At 45.5% G+C, this 19,747-nt stretch overlaps 1 protein-coding gene across 2 annotated transcripts in view; it reads left to right on the top strand.

The window, feature by feature from the left end:
• Positions 1-19,747, top strand: part of ASXL2 (ASXL transcriptional regulator 2) — a 122,614-nt gene that overhangs the window by 23,244 nt on the left and 79,623 nt on the right. For both annotated transcript variants that reach the window (XM_075750244.1, XM_075750243.1), the window contains one exon: positions 6,442-6,524. In XM_075750244.1, the coding sequence (XP_075606359.1) occupies positions 6,469-6,524 (56 nt within the window). In that variant the 5' untranslated portion in view covers positions 6,442-6,468. The remainder of the gene's footprint in view (positions 1-6,441; positions 6,525-19,747) is intronic.

The following is a 19,747-nucleotide window of genomic DNA, read 5'->3' as shown; positions in this document are numbered from 1 at the left end:
TGGACGGGAGAGGTGTGTGCTTTGAGGTTTCTGGGGAACAAATCTCTAAATTCTCGTGCACACTTTTCGCTGTTAGAAGCAGCCATGGCTGCTCTGCCAGAAAAGCTGTTATTCCAGATGAGCTTTTCTAGACTGAGTTTAAATATTGGGTGTGTTTCCCAAATCTTGGACCCTTCTTGTGATTTTATATTTAAACCATTCCTAACTGCTTAGTATTCATGGGATAAAATGTTTTCAGTGATCCAAAAGCCTTTAGATAATGACCTGTTCATGCTTTTGTGATAATGGTGGTGTTTTATTTTTCCTCGGTAGATATTTTCTCGCACTGAAAACTCCATCGTCTGCAAGTTCCTATTCTGTGGCGTAGGAACAGTGAATCTGAGGACCTTTTTCTGCAGTTATACCTTACCTGCAAAGTTAGAGGTAGCCATTCAGACTACAGTCCGTAAAACTTGCACTTTTCTTCCTGACCATAACTTTATTTTCTATTAGACTTACAACATCATTTGCTAGTGTTCCCAGTATTCTGAGATGAAGGCACCATGAGAATGCTAAGCTTTTTGACTATTTCTCCCCTTGTACATTCTTCTACATCCTTCTCTTCCTTCTCCCCATGTTTCCAGTTATCCTAAGTGAAAGTTGGAGATCCCCTCTTGCTGGGTAGGTTACGTGGGTCACTAACTTTCTGAAGGCTCTATCATGTTAAGAATGCCTGTATTGTCTAATCAAACTAATCTCTCACAATAGTGTCTTGACAATAGATAATAACAGATGGCTAAGGAAAATACTTTTTTTTTTTTTTACAGAAAGTGTAGAGTGATTCTTGGTTTGTTGTGAGTTTTTTCTCTCAAAATATTCTCCCAGCTATCTTTAAGTGAAGTTCCTCAACAGAAGGCGTTCACTTCATATTAACGTCTCTGAGTTTGCTGTTCTTTGCCATGCGGTGTTTATCACTTGCAGTAGCCTGTAGAAGGTGGTTCCCAGCTTGGCTTGGGAAATGCCTCCTGTGGATTTAACCTGAGCAGCCAGAGAGCATGGGGAACGTAAAGTTACGCAGTGATACTTAACCTCAGTCCTTTATTGACTCAATCAGCTTCTTTGGATCACTTGAGGAAGGTCTATATTGTAGAATATAGACCGTAGATTATAGAGTAATTGAGGTAGAAAGGGACTTCTGGGGATTGTCTAGTCCAACCACTCTGCTGAAAGCAGGGTTCCTAGGACCTTGTCCAGTCCAAGAGTAGAGACTCTACTACTACCACCTTTTCCAGTGTTTGATTGCTGTCATAATAATTAAAAAAAGCCCCCAAACAAACAAAAAACCCAAGCAACAACATATAAAAGATGCTCCAGTCCCTTACAATGATTGTTGTTGTCCTCTTCTGGCTTGCTCCAGTCTGTCTGTGCCTGTCTTAAACTGGGGAGCCCAGAACTGGACGCAGCACTTGAGATACCATCTCAGCAGTGCTGAGCAGAGGGGAAGGATCACCTCCATCCACCCGCTGTCAGCGTTCTGCCTTGTGCAGCCCAGGGTGCCAGCGCTGCCTCGAGGGTTTGCTGCTGGCTCATGGTCAACAAGGGGTGGTTTGTTCCTCCCTGGGTGCTGGACTGGCATTTCCCTGTGAACTTGAGATGAGGTTCTGTCGCCTGGTTCTCCAGCCTGTGAAGGTCCCTCTGGCTGTATCTGTGCATCAGCCATTCCTCCTGGTTTTGTACTGTTTGTAAACTCAAGGGTGCACTCTGTGCTGTCCTTAATGGAGAAGAGCCTTGGACCTGGTACCAACCCCAATGTTTTGAAGGATTTTTTTTTTTTTACTACTTATTGCTGAATGATAGCAGATAATCATGTCTATGAAGACAATTTAAAAGTCTTTGCTAAGTAGAGATGGTCAGGGTTTGGTTGTTTGTTGGTAAGCAAAGCAACACTTTAAAAGACTCAAGCTATATTGTTAGCAGCATTAATTTCATGCAGATTATTGTTGTATCGTGGGGTGGGGAGAGGGGCAAAGTACAGTTTCTCACCCATCTGTTGGTCAAAAGTCAATGATGGGTCTAGATGTTGGGAGCTCAGCCTTCTCTCCCAGGGGACAGGCAGCCTTTTTGGCTACTTGTGTGTTCCTGAGTGAGTGTCTTGAGATGCAGATTTGCATTATTTTGCGGTCAGCGTTAATGGTTAACCTGGAGTTGCAAACACTTTTCTCGTGCATCTGAGAACAGGCCGTTTTGTATTGATCTGTTTTTGCAGAACTCGGACTTGTGGCACAACGTTAGTGGCTTTAGCAAAATGCCGCAGTTCTATACTTAGAAGCCACCTGAGAGTCATGTCCTCAGATGAATATTCTTGTACGTTCAGCCCAATGGAAGATAAATCAGGGTTTGCACTGTGATCTGGCAGGCAAAACTATCCTTCAAGGATACTGAGAGATGAGAATTTATAAGGAATCTCTGAGCAGAACGTCAGATGAATTAAGTCAGTAAGATCTGTGTTGGATCCATGATGCTATTTTGCAGTTAACCGTGTAGAGCTATAAACTTCCTTTGCAAGACCAACACCACCTGATCCTCCGTTGCCTTTTGACAATTCTGTTCTTTGGTCTTGTAGGCTTTCTGTTCAGAAACATCATGTTCAAGCTGGGGAGGGAAAACAAGCAGCTGAAATCCCATTGTCTGCTTGCTACAAGGGTGCTCACAGCTGTGCGAAGAATTAACCTTTCATTCAGTGCTATATTTGTTACAGCCTGGTGTTACTCAGGTACTCCTGTGTATTCTTTAAGATGTGTTTATTTTTATGACTACAAGACTCTCCAAGGAATGAGAACTGATGGCAAGAGATGGGAGCCGTCTGATGGAGAGGGGCAAGAGCATCTTTGCCAACATGGTTGCTAGCAGTGTGGAGGGCTTTAAACTAGGTTTGTTGTGGGATGGAGACTGAAACCAGGAGAGAAGTATAGGATGCAGGGAGTGACAAGGGAGACTCTTCCACTTCTCCAGAAGAACTTGCATGTCCCCAGCACACCCTTGGGCCCTTCTGAAATACTTGTATGTAAATGCATTCAGCACAGGGCATAACGCATTAACAGGTCTGCATGCGGTTCTGATACTAACAGTTTAGCTCCCTCTTGACCAGCTCTCGCTGTGTGCAGAACCACGATGTTGGTGAGATTAAACTTATGGAGGGATGGGTGATTGGAGCGCTTTGTGTGGAGAGAGAGACATGGAAGGTGAAGAAGGGTTTGCCTTCTGTGCTGAAGAGCAGCTTTAGGAATGCCCAGAGCTGTGTTCCACCACTGGTGATGACTCAATTGGGAGCTTATCGTATTCAGAGGAGGGTGACAAAGGGGACATCATGGTGGGTGTTTGCTGCAGACCAGCTAATCAAGAAGCGGATGAACCCTCTTTAGACAAGTAGCAAAACCTTATGAATGGAGAGTCAGTTCTGACTCTGCCCTGGCATCTTCTGGAAGTAGAGGGTGATACAGGGCACAACCAGTCTAGGAGACTTCTGGAATTGCTTGAGGACAACTTCTTTGAGCCAAGTGCTGGACAAACTGGCTGGAGGAGATCCGGCAGAGTGAAGAGAGCTGGTTGGGACTGTGAACAGTGGTGCACAGTGACACCTCTGGTTTCAGTGACGGTGAAAGGAGAGTTTAAGATTCTATGGGCAATGACTCAAGCGAGCAGAATGATCAAAATGCCTGGCTTTGGCTTGTTCAGAGAACTGCTACCAGGCATCCTAAGGGAATCTCCCCTGTAGAGCAGAGAAGCCCAGGAGAGCTGGTTGATCATCAAGAGCAACTTTCTCGGAGCAGAGAAGTGGTCCATCATGATTTGCAGGAAGCTAAGCAGGTGTGGCAGGAGGCCAGACTGATCATCTTGCTGAGCTCAACTATGGGAAAAAGTCCAATGGAAGGAAGCTGTGGGGACAGGTTACCTGGGAGAAATACATAGAAGCATCCTGTGGGCATGCCAGGATATAATTAGAAAAGCTTTTCTTCCTTTCTGCTCTTAATGATGAGATTCTCTGGTTGAACGTGGTATTAGCTTGCACTGTGGTTGCGCCTAGTGAAAGATTAATGAAATGTGTTGTTGCCGCTCTAGGTATGAGCGAGATGGGACTTGTCAAGAGCACATCCATGTAGTGAAAGTCAAGAGGGAAATACAGTGCCCAAGAAGAAAAAAAGCACATTTATATTTTTATGTGTGAGAAATTAAAAATGTCCTAAAGCTCCTTGTTAATGGAATCCTAGAACTGCTTTATTTTTCTCCCAATTTGTTTTGCCAGCTGTAATGAAAAAGTTGACACTACAGTGAAGACATTTCAATTTTCATCTCTTCTTACCCTCTGTGGGCTCTTAGCCCACTGAGCAGAACAAGCTTTCAGATTTTGTTCCAAGTTAATGGTATAAAAGTATGCCGACTCTTTGGCAATTCTGAGCGAACATGAATTCGGGGCTGATAAAAATCTAAAAGCTGCAGTTGTCTGACTTAAAATCAAGGTGGTTGAAGAGTGATTTGTATCTTTTTGCTGTGAGCATCCTTAGCTACAATCCAGCTAGAAATGAAGTGGAACGAGTCCCTGAGGCTGATACCAGACTGAGCGTAAACAAATCCCACTTAATTCTCTTGTAAACTCACTTTTTTTATATATGTGCTACTCTGCTAGTCAGGAAGTCCCTGAAGCTGAAATGCTGTGCTGGTGTCCAGTGCTGGTTTCAGAGCTTCCTTGCGGCCAGCCTCGGCAAAGCCACATACCAGGTTTGGAAAGAGCTGAAGTGGCTGTGAAAGGCGGGCTTTAATGGAATTTAACAAGAGATTCAACCTGATGAGGCCATCAGCTAGGGCTTTCAAAGCTAAAGAGGGTGCTAAAGGCAGGTCTTTGTTTCTCCAAGCAGAGAAGCTGCAGGGTCTTTTCAAAGTCCTTTCCAAAGCAGCTAAATCTGCAGCCATCAGAATAACCTGACTGTTCCTGGAGGGAATGAGGCGCAGGGTGTGGGAGAAGCCGTGTATTCTGCACAGCTCTTGAACAGAGAAATTAAAACTGGTGACTTTGCAGAAAGAAGCTACTTGTAGGTTTGTATACTTAATGTACTGATCATTTGTTTTCTGGCTAAAGATGTAAGTCAGAACTCAAGTGTTGATGTGCTGGGCATGGGTCAAAAGCGGATGATTAAGAAGGAAACGAGGCATTTCCTGCCCATCCCCCTGCACAAATATTGCTTAAAATATCCCAATGACGTCTAGTAACTGGCATCTTTCTTGGAAGCCTTGAGCATCTCTGTCCATTGTTGTGAATTACACTTTCACACCTTAGTCCTTTTGAGAGGCAGGTGAGTGCCTTGGGCACGGGAGTGTGCCCAGGCTGGGCAGGGGTGGCACTGGAGGTGACCTTGTTTGCCAACTTGAAGCCTGAACTGCCTGCAGAAACTTTCAAAGAACCCTAACAATGTTAAACCCCAAATTTCCTTACACTTCCGTAGTACTTACCAAACCCATGAGTAGTTGTTTCAGCTTTGCAAATGTTAAGGATGTTACCGGAAAGCGGCAAAAGAATTCACTCTCTCAGACTTATTTTGAAGTTTCAGAAAGCAGGCATTCTTTACTGCAGCGCTGGGTGCAGGGGGATAACTCCACCTAAGGTGCACACCCAAAAGACAAAACCAGCGAGTATTTCTACTATGTTCATAGACATATTCAGTATCTTTCCGAGTAGTGCTTATCTCAGTCATGGATTTTCCGGGAACTCGTTAGCGTACGCTAATGTCTTTAGCCCATGTTTGTTGGCACCTCCGGGTGGTCCTCGGGGGTCTTCAGACTCACTCCTGGTATCACCTATACCTTATCCCTCAAGGCTGGTTTTGGGATCGCCTTGTAACTCTCTTATCTTTGCGCATCTGTTCTGCCAAGGCCGAGCTGTTTAAAATGAGATTGTTCCAGAGCTGCTTATCTTACAACCAATTATTTTCTAAGTGACAATGGTTTCCCTTTTGTTTGGTTACATCTATTGAGCAATGGCTCTAATTGCTTGAATTGATCTTAATATTTCAATATTCACAGGTATCAAGGATTTGGGGTTTGAAAGCTTTTGTATCTGAGGTACTTTGGCAGTTCCTGAAGCGTTCCCAAGTGAAGCTGATAGTCTTGAAGCCGCCCTGTTACTGTGGAGCATTTAATTCCTCAAGAAGTGTTATCTAGGGGCAGTGCATTTGAAATGAAATTCTGGAATTGCACTAAAATAAGTCTTTAGACAGTCTAATGGAGTCTCTTTGCTCCTTATATCCTCCAGACGGAAGGGGTGGTAATGAGATGCGAGAAAGCCGGTAATTCTTCCTCAGTTGTATCCTTGGAGATGTCCAAACCATTAAAAGTAGTTTTCTGTGCAGTCAAACATTAAAGTGAAAATGCAAATGAGTAACTTCCTCTCAATCTACTTTTGCTTGCCAGGTCCTGGAGAAATACCCCAATACACCTATGAGCCATAAAGAGATCCTTCAAGTTATCCAGAAAGAAGGACTTAAAGAAATCAGGTGAGTTAAGTACCCGTACCGGTAAAACACACTCATACTTTGGTTCCAGCTTAGCTCGGTTTACTGTTAATCCCCATCTCATAAGTATTTTTGGGACTGAAATGTTAAATACTTGCGGAATTGGAGTCTAGGTCCCACTTGCAAACAAGCTCTCAAGTCACTGGTGGTTTCACCAAGAAAGCTAGATGCAGGCCATACTGAATTTCCAGGTACAAGCTGCATGTGTCTTGTGTGCAGCTCTTGTATAAGATAAACTAGACCCGATCGGGTAGTTCAGACTCCAGGTACTGAAGTAAACTTGACAACTTTTTATTTTGTCTTAAAAAAAAAAAAAAAGAATAGTTTAATAGAAATTACCTAAACCAAAACTTAAAGCTATCCAGGAAGTAAAAAAGCAGCCTCAATTACAAATCCTTATTTAGAAAACTTTATGCCTTGTGCTGTTAGTTTTGGTGTTATCTGGAGTAGCGTGTGGTTCTGCTTGAGAGACCTTCCTGTTCCCCTGAGGAGCAGACTGAGTGCTTGGTGTGCTGGGCAAAGGAGGGCACCCGCTCGGGGATACTGATCAGCTCTAGAATAACAGAGCAACTCCAATGACAGCTCTCGAACAACTGTTGCCATAGCTTAATTCTTGAGTCATATATATATATATATTTTTCCCAGAGGTGGGCAGGTTTATTTGAGATAGGGAACAACTATCTGTGTGAAGTAGAAAGTATTTATACTTCTGTTTTTTAAGAGCAAAGAAAAAGGGAGGAGAAGATTGGATGTGCCAGTTCATCTGGAATGAAATAACCATCCTAAAGTTGACTTAATTTTGTTCTCCACTCCATCTTGCCAGCTTAATACAGCAATCCATCTGCTTTGCCAGAAATAGTCAAGGGCCCAAGTGCAGAAATTCCTCTGTTGGTAACAAGATCTTCCACTAAAGTTGTGGACAACACAAAGGTGGCTTGCTTTTTGGAAATGCCAGTTTATCTAAAAGTAAGGAAACCAAATATACACATTTAGCTCTTATGGAGGTGACAGAAGCGGGGCTGAGTTCATGCCCGGAGGATGCACTTTGCTTTGGGGTGGTACTGCACTGGGTCTGATCAGAGGTTTACCAGCCTTAGGGCAGCTTCAGTGCTGTGCTAAATACTGTTAATCCATCAAAGGCACGGCTGCAAACAGTGACAGCGCTTGTCAGTCCCTCGTGCGCTCCCAAGGACAGCAATGCAGGTGTCTGTACTGGTGGTCTCGCTGATGGCAAGGCACAAGTCCAGCAAACAGCCAGGCACTTAGACCTGGTGAACTTTTTAGCAATTCAGAGTGCTCTTTTTGGGGCAGAGCCTTAGGCAGGAGTTCAGATGTGGTGTGAAAGATCCAATCTCTGGCTGGCCAGGCCAGATTTTGGGCCAAACAGTCAAAAAAACCCCCCAAAAACCAAACCCCAAAACAAACCAACCAAAAACCCAGAACAGGAATGCCATGGTGCCCTGTAGTCCTTCTTAACCTGTAGTCCTTTTAGAGTTGATTTGGGCATGTAGCCTGAGCTGATAGTAATTATAGAATGGTTTGGGTGGGCAGGGACCTCCCAGCCCACCCAGTGCCACCCCTGCCATGGGCAGGGACACCCTCCACTAGCCCAGGTTGCCCAAAGCCCCATCCAACCTGGCCTTGAACACTGCCAGGGAGCCAGGGGCAGCCACAGCTTCTCTGGGCACCCTGGGCCAGGGCCTCAGCACCCTCACAGTAAGCTGTTCTCCTCTCTAAAAGAGCTGCTGCTGCGCATGAGGACAGCACAAACTCCTCAGTACCTTAAATCCCAAAAGATGTTTGTGGGAGCAGTCAGATGTGAAACTCAATTTCTCTAGTTCAACTATCCACTGTATTGACTTAGCCACACTCGGGTGCTGTGCAGTGGTGATCTCCTTAAATGATAGATTGATGTAATAAAGCCTTATTTAGGTTAAGACCTAAAAGGTTGTCAGTTCTTAAGCAATTCAATTCCAGTGAGTGCCAGTAATGTGTTTGTGGCTGGATTGGGCTTCTGATAAGTCATAGCCTGTGACAAGATGGGCTTAACACAAATCAGCCTTTATTAGGGGAAAAATCATGTTAGAGAAGATATAAAACCTGTCAAATGAGCATGTTGAGCTCACCAGTTTTTGTCCTGGCAGGGAACCATGGCAAAGCCTTTGACAGCAGATTACAGCAATTTCCCTGGATGTGGCTGCCTGGAGACAGCAGGCAGCTGCAAGACTCAGCTTGGTAAAATGGTGTATAAATTTACAGGCAGGACACGGGCTTCTCTTTTAGTGTGTGTATCAATGTATTTGAGTTTAGAATTGTTTCTCAGTGCAGTTTGCTTTTAATAAATAAAATAGCTTTTTTTTTTATAGTAAAATATTTACAGAAACCACATAACTAGTGTCCGGCGGTCATTTTTCTGTTTGGCTGTGCAGCCAGTCTGTCTCCCTTCTGCTCTAATGCTTCCTGGCATGTGCTGCGGCTTGGCCAGCTGTTTGGGAGGAAGCTTGAGGGCATGGTGAAAGAGTTTAGAGGACTCTGAGGGCTGGTGCTGTCGTAGAGGATTTGGAATTGCAGGACAGAAGGGTGGCAGTTGAGATGAGCGTGGAAAAAACAGGAAGAGATTTCTGCTGTGTGCAGGTCAATTTGTACTTTGGACAAGGCTAGGTCTTTTGTAAGATGGAGGGGTTTTGTAGAATACAGAAACCTGGGCCGATACTGGCTGACTCTTACCTATATTTATAGTTTTATCCTAGTACTCATAATTTTAATCATGAGATTTTTAAATGCCAACCCAGGATCAGGACTCTGAGGTGTCAGTTTTGGAGACCTAGGGCAGCATGCTGAAGCTAGAACTATACTTTTTGTATGACCTGTCATCCTCATTTTCTTGATTTCCCTGTTTTGACAGGCTGCCCAAATTGTACGAGATCCTTTCCTACCCACAGGTCACTGCTTACAAACTGCAAAAATAACACACATGTGGATAAACACTCGATGAATTGGTAGTGTAACCATACCTGGCTCTAAGATTTACCCAATGTCCTATATTGCCTTATCTCTGTTGGCAGCCTTGCTTGGGGAAGCCCAAGACATTCAAACGAGGCTTTGCAGATGTGTAGGATAACGGGATTACCCCAAACCCCACCAGCTGGGACGGTTCCCCAAACCTGAGTGCATGGGATAGGAGGGCACCAAGAGTTAGCAACAGAATCACATTTGTTTGATGATAAGTTGCATTTTTACTCAAAATTGTTGACTTGTCATTGGATTTCATTAATCTCCTTGGGTATGTTAAAATCAGTGCAAGAGTGTCAGAAGAGTTAGCACCTTTGGAAGATATCTTTGGTAGCCTTTTCTCTTACAGCCATGAATGGTTTGTTTTTCTTGGGTTTTACGGGGACACTGTGAAATACTGGCTTGTGAACCTCTGTCCAAGCACAGTGACTTTCTTCCAAATACTAATTAAGGAAGGAAATAAATCCAAACACTAGCTCAATCTCAGTGAAGATGAGCACAGACATGGTGCTCTGGCTACTTTTATTTCAAGTATTCATGGAATTTCAAACATAAACCAAACGGAACTCTTAAACCAAAGTCCCCTTTTCACCACTCATACTTGGACTTAAAGATAAGCGTGTCATGAACAGTTTGGTTTCAGGTTTTAGCTGCCCTCCAGACAGTGGCTAATTTATGCTTCTCATTAGCAAGTCAGTCCTTCCAAATTACTTGCAAGATGCTCTGAGCATCCTTGAGGGAGGGAACTTGCTCCCAGACAAGAGATGGTTGTGTGACGAGGGCTGGAGCTGCTCAGTCTGACGCTTGTATAAATGAGCTGCCAGCACTAACTTTAGGCTTCCATAAGGTTTCTTCACCAGTTTCCTAGATTCCTCCTCTTTCGCTAGCTGAAAATCAGAAGCCTGCTGTATTTCTGTAGTTAGCTTGTCCTCTGTGAGCCTGGTGACGTGAACAGTGTGTCCTCCTGAGTGGTGAGGAGCACTGCAGCAGTACTGATTGGCCTCATCCGTAAAGAAAACACGGGGCTCTTGGCTTCCCTGTAGTTCAGAGTCGTGGGGCGGTTGTCTTGCTCCTCCAGTAGCTTCTGTGCTATGAAATGAGGATCTTGCCCGAGTAGGGGAAAGCTCTGTACTTGGACACTCTTGCAGGAGGAGAGAGGATAAACTTAAAATGCAAACCACTCTCGTTGGCCAGGCTGGAGTCTGGACTTAGGTGATAACTGTAGGAAGAGGGAAGCTGCTTACAGCTGGAGGATGTTCTTGCATCTCAGATGGAGCTAAGGACCAACAAAGTGATCTCTCCTCATTCTTGGCAGAAGGCTTTGCCACTAAAATATTTCCCAGATGTTCTTCAGTACTTTGGTTGCCTTATCTTCTGCTGCAGAGCTAGGGAATAGGATGGGGTTGGGGGAGGTGAGTTGCGTGCTCCTCCATGCCTGGATTCTCAGGGCAGCTGTTCCTTTAGCAGCTTGATGCTAGAAAATTCAGCCTCTGGCAGAACCCCCTCCAAAAAATGAACAAACCCAACACCCCCACAGGGTAGAGGTGGAAGGGGGGCTTTCAAAAGGATGCAGGGTTCTTAAATTATTTTGAAGAGGATGAAGTTCCTGTTGGATCCCACTGCCATGGGTGCGAGGATAGATTCTGTCACAAAGTTTCCTCTCCCTATCGAAAGCTGTCCCTATCAAAACTGTTAGACTTCCCTCTTTGTAAAAGCTGCTCTTTAAAAAGCCCTGATGGGTCTACAATAAAAGACTCTAAAAGACTCTACCAAGCAAAAAAAAAAAAAATCTCGGTGAAGAAAATTAAATTGATAACCAGTGAAAAATGTATTTTTCATTTCTGTACCTTTAAAAAAATACTGAGAAAATGCGAAAACTGAAACTATCCAACAGTGGAAGAGACACGTGTCCTGTGTCTGGCAGTACAAAACTCTGCATGAAGATTTGCTGGTCTGAGGCTCCTGTGAGAGTGCAAATCTTGGGTTTGAGTCCACTAACACAGTCTTACCTCCCCAAAAGCAAATCTTGTGGTAACTCACTTCCTCTGTAGATTCTCCAGGGTTTTCACCAGTCCAGAGGATATTAAGAGTAGTCCGAATCCTTCAGCAAACTCCATAAGGGCTCTGGACACTTTTATTTGCTTTCAAAAAATGAAGCATTTTCGTCAGCTCAGTCTGGTTCTGATCACAGCCTTATAGTTGAAGAACATATATGGGCTGTTGTCCACCTTTTAGACATGCTTGACTGGTATACAGAATTATCTTGGCAGAATATTTAATAATCCATTTAATAATTCCATGTGGAGTAAGCACATCCAGAGTTTTGCCTTCATTCTTGATGTCTGTAGTCAAAATGCCAAGGAAACAACTTCTTGCTCTGCTGTCTGCTTGCTGTCTCCTTTTGATAAATATCTGTGCATCGGCAACTTGAAATTGTCTATATATTGAAGAAGATGCATTTTTACTGATGAGCTAACTGTTATCGAGAGCTCAAATCAGCACAGGTCAGAGCAACCGTCACTGTATTGCTCTTCAGATGGCTTCAGGCCACTCGGCGTGGTGGTGAGCTCATCTTTAGCGTTTCCTGTGTCCTCTGAGCACCTGAGCTCATGGCTGAAAAATCCTTAGGCAGGACCCAAGCGGGGAAGGGTCTTGAGGTAGTGACGGGACCTGCTGCCAGCTTGCGTTTTCAGCTTCCTTGTGCTGCCTCCTGATTCTGCGCGACAGCAGGAAGCTGGGAAACTGGGAAGTAACGTGCTGAAGCTTGAAGGCTGGTTTGAAGCTTATTTTCCTGCCGCTGCTGTGTAGGGAGCCAGCAGGAGTGGGGCAGCGGAGGTGGGAGCAGCTGGAAGGACCTGCCAGAAGTGCTTCAGGATGGCCTTCAGCAAAGCATCCTCGAGTGTTCCTGTAGAGTTCTCTGACCTTGGCTAACCACCAAGCTTCCTGAATACAAGTTAAGCACACCAATGTTTTTTTGTTTTTTTTCTAGTGGCAAAGACTATAATAGGCAGCATCTTCCCGTTGTGTGGGCAGGCTTTTCTGTGCGTGCCTTGTGTTGAGCAGCCGGTGCTCTGTACGGGAGGTGTCTGGAGGCATGGGGAGCAAGAGTTCTACGCTGTGGGACTTGTCCTTAGGGAGCTGCAGGGAAAAATCTGCCAGGGGAGTCTGCAGTTCGTACCACCTGTGCCCATATAGCCTTCCCTAAAGGCCTCTGTCTGCATCCAGATGGGTTAGTTTGGTGAGAGCAGCTGAAGCCCAGGCATCAGGCGGTGCTGCAGGACCCTGCCAGGAGGGCACGCTGGAAGTTGTCGTCCTTACCGGCCATGGAGGGTCGGCAGGCAGCAGATTTGGCACACTTGGCTTGTTTACAGTGTTAATTTATTCAAATAAAGCTCTTCACAACTTCCTAAAATAATACTTATGATCGAATTTGCCTGGTGATGGCTGTGGCATCCCACAGTGAGGAGATCAAGTAACACAACATTTACCAAAAAAACACTTTCCCGTGTAGACTGGTCTAGAGTACTTGAAACCACTCATCGCTCTGGCACTCCATAGTTAACCACACCAGGAAACTTCTGCTTGAGCTCTTTGTACAACAGCACAGTTAAAAGCTGCCGTGTCCAAAACTGCTTTTCATAATCTGGTGGTTGGCACTTCTGGAGAGCGTTCGCTTCTATCAGTAGGCTCTATAAGAGGGAGCCAGGCTCCTGGTGAGGTACACAGTGCCAGCCCGAGACGAAGGCAAATTGCAAGATGGGAAATTCTGATTAGGTATGAGGGGAAAAATGTTTTTCACCATAAGGGTGATAAAACACTAGAGCAGGACTGGGGGGGCTGAGAGACCCCCACTTCTGGAGAGATTCAGAGTTGGACTGGACAGAGCCCTGCGGTACCTGGTGTAGTTGCTCCTGCTTTGAGCTGGAGGTTGGACTGGTGACCTCCAGAGGTTCCTCACCATCTAGATGAGTAAGTCGTGGCTCCCAGCCTCGTGTTCCTTAGCCAAGTCGCCTTTTGGCCTCAGCGCCTCTTGTAAGGCTGTGAGTCACTGCAATACCTCGAAGCCTTAGCAGGCTTATTTGTGGGCAGGGAGTACAGTTAAAAGGGCTGCTTCTCGTCTGTGCAGCTGGGGTGCAGTATGTCAGGTCCTACTGTTAGTACAAACCAGCTCTGGTTTTCCCCCCTCTCGGGGTGTGAAGTTGCAAATTCTGAGCTGGTTTGGAAGGTGCTGTAGCTAGCTGAAGCCATCAGCTGACAAACGTTTAAATAACTTTATACATTCTTTAATCCACAGCTTCTTTAGAGGTAATCTTCAAATGAGGTGGTACACCTCCATGTCTCATGGATTTGGTAACGTGGAGCATGTATGGGGGGGACAGGACAGGGGCATCAGCGCTTCTTATTTAAGAACCACCAGGGCTGGCTTACTTCAAACTTCTCTCTCTAGTTAGATTTTTTTTCATTCTGCTGGAAGATGGGTATTATAAAATGTCTGTTAAAGTACTGCTAACCTCTCGGGGCTGTCACGTGCAGGACTGACTCACAGCTGGGATTCTGGGGCTCTTTCCCAATGGTTTACTGATGGGAAAGGGGAATTTGTTGGAAGCAGGTGCCTTAGGGCCAGCGTTGCAGGCACACACATTTTAATTGCAAGAGACTTCTTCAGCTTTGCTCTGTTAATTACTGTAGGCCTTCAGGAGAGGGGGCTGGCAGCACCGAAGGCCAATAAACGCTGGTGCAGTAAGTTCTTGTGATCGCCCCCCCATTTAGTCAGCTGAAAGTTGGATTTGGCTTTTTTCTGGAGAAGATAAACACCTATCAACTTATATTTTTAACTGAAGACCGCCAGAACGTGATATTCTCTTTGAGACCTTCAGGATGTTTTTATATCTAAGTAGCATTTGTGTGTGAAGTACAGGTTAGAGCTGGTTTTGGTCAAACGGTTGCGAGGTGTTAGTCATAGTGAGAGTTACAGATGAATATTTAACGAGGTTGGCGGTATGTTCAGTGAGTGTCTCTTCTGGACACTTGTGACTATCCCGTTGTTCAGGATTTTCTTCTCTGAACCAGGCAGGGGTCCCCACCACGACTTTTCCTGACGTGAGGAAAAGCTGGAGATGCAACTTCTGCTCCTTTAGCAGCACCAGCTCCAGGCCGCCTCGTCGTTTGGTTCTTTGTCTGCAGATAGTGCCCGTGCTTCACGGGGAGCGTGGTCCGCAGAACGAAAAGCTGATCTGCTTGAGGGACACCGCAGGTCTTGTTTCTTTTTTTGCTTCGTTAGCATTAGTTCAACTAAAAGTTGAAGTAGCTGCAGGTTTCTGTACCATTCAGTGTCTGTGCAAAAGCGTGAGTGGATGTCATAAGTAATAGATGTAGGGGGAAATGCTGGTTTGAAAAATAATAGTTCAAAGAGAATGGTTATATAGAAAGATCATGTCGTTACCATTAGCAGCGAGTGTTAGATACAGTTATCGTAAGTAGGAGAAACTCTGACTAGGTGACTCTTTCCATATCCCTTATGTAAAGGTATCAAACCCATACCTAACAAAATATCCCGCTTCTCTAATCTGACCTGAGACTGCAGTAGTAGCAGGTTTTGCTGTTTCCTCAAAATAAAACTACACCTTGGTTTTCATCACAGAATGGTTTGGGTTGGAGGGACCTTAACGATCCGGCTGCACTCGCGTTGTTTTCACCTTGCACAAATTCCCATGAACTTTGAGTGCTGGTGTGTTAAAATTGGCTTTTTAGCATGAAACATCTACCTGCACCCAGCCCCACCACTGTGGACGTATTTCGGTGAGGCCAGCCGTGTGGTAGCTTACGTTATCAATGACTTGGCGAGACCGTGGGTTCCCCACGGCGGTGATGGAGCAGGACGTGCCCCTTCCTGCACCGTAATTATTGCCTTCGTTAAACTGCTAGCAGTCTGTCTCGCTCCTCTGGGTTGCAGGGCTGCTATTTTACCCAGTTGTGAGCTGTGAGTAGTGATGAGGGTGCATGAAAGAATGAGAAGTAAGTTCCTGTACCGCTGTCTGTCTGCATGTGAGATTTCCAAAGGCTCCAACCTGACTTCTACCAAACGTTGGTTCACTGCTGAAGGCTGAAAACAACGATGCATCTGGGGTTGCCTGGGGATGGCGGCTGGAACAACGGGACAGGTCTACATCTGTGTCTGTCTGATACAACCTGATCAGAGTATTACTGCAGATCTGCCCAAAACGGGAAAATTTTGGTTCTGGTGGATGGGGGGGGAGGGTTCGTATTAATGATTAGACAATTGTTTTGCTCAAGTTTTTAAAGGGGTGTTTCTCTCCTTTTTTTGGGTTGCACTCCAACTCCAGAAGGTAAGAACCACTGCTGATTGTTCTAAAGCTACTCTTCTCTATTAACGCAAGCTGCAAAAGCCTTAATTAAAAGAGCAACTGCTTTGTTTCACACAGACTTAGAAACCCAGTAATGGTAGTATATCTGGTGTTAATGCTTCTGTACCTTCATCTCCCTGTCCTGCATGCTGTTTGCATTAGCGCTTCAGTGCGATGCAAACCTGAAATCTTAATCTGTTTGTAAAGTCTGTGGAAAATGTCGGGCTAATAGCATGGGAATGCTTGGTGTCTCACAGATTAACCCCGCTGTCTGCAAACCTGAATCCGTGGGGAGGGGGATGCTTGATTTGCATGGTGTATTTTTGTGCATCTCTTGGCTCGGGGACGTTTGGCACTGCGTATTGGGTGAAGCAAAATTAACATGTCTAATAAGCTGCTTTTCTAAATCAAAAATTTGTTTAACAAGCTTGAAGTTGGTACAGTGGTGTCTCCTTACAACAGCTCTCTGCTCTGACACTTCCGTAGATCTGAAACTTTTGTTGTTTTAAAAACATCATATTTTAATATACTAATAACAAAAAAAAGCTATTTGTGTGAATGTCTGATTGAAATGGAAAGCGGGGAAGGAGGGGATGCTCAAAAAAACAAAACGGGGAAAACCCCCTCGCCCTTAAACCCAGTTCAGTTCATTTGGGCATTTTTATCCGGTTACATCAATGCGCAGTGATGATGCGAAATGAAGACACGCGCTGCTGGATGCACTTTATATTAAGCTTCCACTTAGAGCAGAAAGCGATAATTAACTCTTCCCCGGTGTTGAGGCCGCTGAGTGCTGTGGCACCTAGCCGGGGTGAAGCCAGTAAATTCCGAGCGGTGTTTCTGTGCCCGGCAGCATCAGCGGATGCTCCTCTGTCCGCAGGATCCCCTGGAGCCCCGCCGTGGGGTCCTGCTCCGAAGGGGTCCTGCAGGAGGAGGGGGAGATGGCTGCAAGGGCTCTGCTGGGTCGGCTGCGCTGTTGTGTGTGCAGAGAAACACCGTGAACTCTGCTAACCCAATTAAAAAGGGAGCTTTAATATAAAGTAACCTTCTGGTGGATGAATACACCTTGCACGATGCTCTGAGGGCGAGGGGTTTGAGTTCAGATACATCACAATTGAAAAATTGCCATCCAGCGTCCTATCCACGCGTGACCGGACAACATTGATTTGGTCACGCTTTGTTGTCAAATCGGAACAAGTCAGCTCGGCCCCGGAGGTCTGGGGAGCCGGGCTGCCGGGAAGGGATGCTGCGGTGGGAAGAAACACTCCGCCTCCGTCCTGCCTCCCTTCAGCAGGAGCTGCTCAGTGTAGAGTCCTCCCCTTAACCTTGTGTGCATTCACCACGCTCAAACCCCCTTCTTCCTGCTCAGTCTGCAGAAGCTTTGAATTTAATGTGGAGTTTGAGATGCCGTGATTTAACGATGCCTTAAATTTGGCAGTTCTCAGAAGGATAAATTGGTATGTATGTGTCTGTCTGAAATGCTGACTAGCTCGGAGAGGCGAGAGCTCAGAATGTGTTTTTCTTCTTATGCCACTGACTGGCCTTACCTCTTAACTACAAAATTACTATTATACTCTTCTAGCCCTTTCAGCGGTCCAGTAAAATAAGTAAAGAATGTGCCGTTCTGCAGGCAGAGGGACTGTCACTTGCTTTTGATCACTTTTCTGATTTGTTAATGAAGTGAAAGTGCAGATATGGAAAACTTTAATTTTCAAAATAGCATAAATATTTAGAAGCTACCAAGACCCCTTGTTTAGTCAACGATGTAAAAAATGTAGTTTATGTAGTAGTCACAGGTTTGTAAGTTCCAGTAAATCTGTTAAACTGGTGTTTTTTTAACTGGGAAGCCAGTGTTAGAAGGGAATAATCACCGAACCACCATTTTTGGCAGAAAGCGGCGCTGCTGAGCACAGCGATGGCAGCAGAGCCGTGGGGAACGGACTTTGTAAATGAAACAGCCGCTGCAGGCGCTTCGCACTTGCCCCGGCGCAGCAGGCTGGGGGTGGTTCGTGGTGCGCTGGGTGAAGTGCCACGCTTTCGGCTGGCAGAATAAGTGTCGTTAAGGTGCTGGTGCAGCTGAAAGGTCGGTGCCTCCTCTGATGACATCAGAGTTTAAGAACATGATTTGCTCGACCCGTTCGCTGGGCGGTCACCAGGTGAGTATTGATGGGCACTTGCTTGTATGGTACCTCTCTTGAACGGCACCTGTAAGTGAAAATATCCTTGATGCTGTGGTGTAAAACCCACATCAGCACTAGACCGTTCAGGTGTGCTTTGATGAAGGTGGGTGGGCGTGTTACTCCTTGGTTTTTCTCAAGCTGGAATATACTGCGAGTGAGGATAATGCGTAAGGTATGGGAAAGTAAAAGGATTTCAGACTTCTCACAGTGAACAAATTAGTGCTTCCCAGTTTTCATGAAGAAGATCCCAGGCCTGGGCACGAGAGCTTGGACTCTGACCCTTGTACCGGCACCACAAGCCCTGTTTGTGCCGAGTTTGCTGCCAGTGCTTTGGCAGATTTACGGAGAGGCTGTGCTATTTTTAGCTTTTTGAGAAGAAAAACCTAGGAAGTTTCAGTATGCACTTGTAACACTATGGAAACCAAATTAATCCTAGTAAATGCTGTGGTTACCTTTGCATCTTCTAAACGGTTGCAAATATATTTTTTTACTTTAATGCAAGCTCATTTCAATGGGCAAAGCCCATAGTGGACCATTAGCATCAGCTGAATTCATCAGCCAAAGGAACTATTCTGATTTGAACCGTCCGAGAAGTATTGCTGGGCTGGGATGTGCACCAGTATGAACAGAGGGACGTTTATCTTGGTTTTCTCAAGGGTGCTGTTGGTTTGTCAGTGGGCTGGCGCTGAGCCCCGGGTAACTGGTAAAGGTGAGCATCCCGTTTAGCGTCACAGCAGCGCAAATAGCGTTGCTTGGTTGCTGTAGCTGTCAGCTAACGCGCTATTCGCTGTCGGAATAAAAAGGTTAGATGGTACATTGCAGTGAGTGCACGAAGGAAAACACAACTAAAAATCCTTTCCACTCGCAGAAGCACAAACGCAGCTCATGTATGCATGCACCTAAAGTGAAAAATATTTGCACAGAAAAAGCAGCAGCGTGCTGCTACCGATAGAGGCTGAATACCGTAGCACAAACTGTTCCCCCCAGTTGTACTTGGAGCGGTATTCTGGCCATCGTGGTGACCTGCGCTAGGAATGCTGCTGTGGAACTTGGGTCAGAAATGACTGTTAGAAGCATTAGATGAGGCAGCAGTAGCTTTCTGCAGGTGAAGGATGGCAGAGTCAATCATTTCCTGTTTCAGGAATTTATCCTGGTTTTGTTGTCAGGAACGTGCCCTGATGAACCAGAGGTACATTACCAACGTAAACTACTGAAATACCCAAACACACTTGAAAAGGGTTTGCATTAATTGACAGCTGGATGAAGTTACAGTGTGCATGTAATCTGTTTTCAGTGCATCAATGAAATTCGGGATGAAAACAGTCCAGATAGGTTTTCCCCAAGAACTAGCTGCTGTACAGAGTTAGACATCGGTTCAAGGGGCTCATGCCCACGGTCCCTGAACCCAAGTAAAATCCTCAATGTGCCCTGTCTGGCAGAAGGATTTGAATTCAAGTGCATCGGTTTATAGAAAAACCTTTAGCTGGGTGCCATAAAACTGAGTTTGGAGTTGTACCCGCTGCTTTGTTAAGCAAAGGAAATTGAATTAATCAAATCCCTGATGGGTTTGGGGGGGCAGGGACCTCCCAGCCCACCCAGTGCCACCCCTGCCATGGGCAGGGACACCCTCCACTAGCCCAGGTTGCCC

Source organism: Balearica regulorum, chromosome 3, assembly GCF_011004875.1.
Source record: "Balearica regulorum gibbericeps isolate bBalReg1 chromosome 3, bBalReg1.pri, whole genome shotgun sequence".
In the NCBI taxonomy this organism is placed as follows: Eukaryota; Metazoa; Chordata; class Aves; order Gruiformes; family Gruidae; genus Balearica; species Balearica regulorum.
The sequence above is the reverse complement of the archived record's forward strand: the minus strand, read 5'-3'. Positions and strand labels throughout refer to the sequence as shown.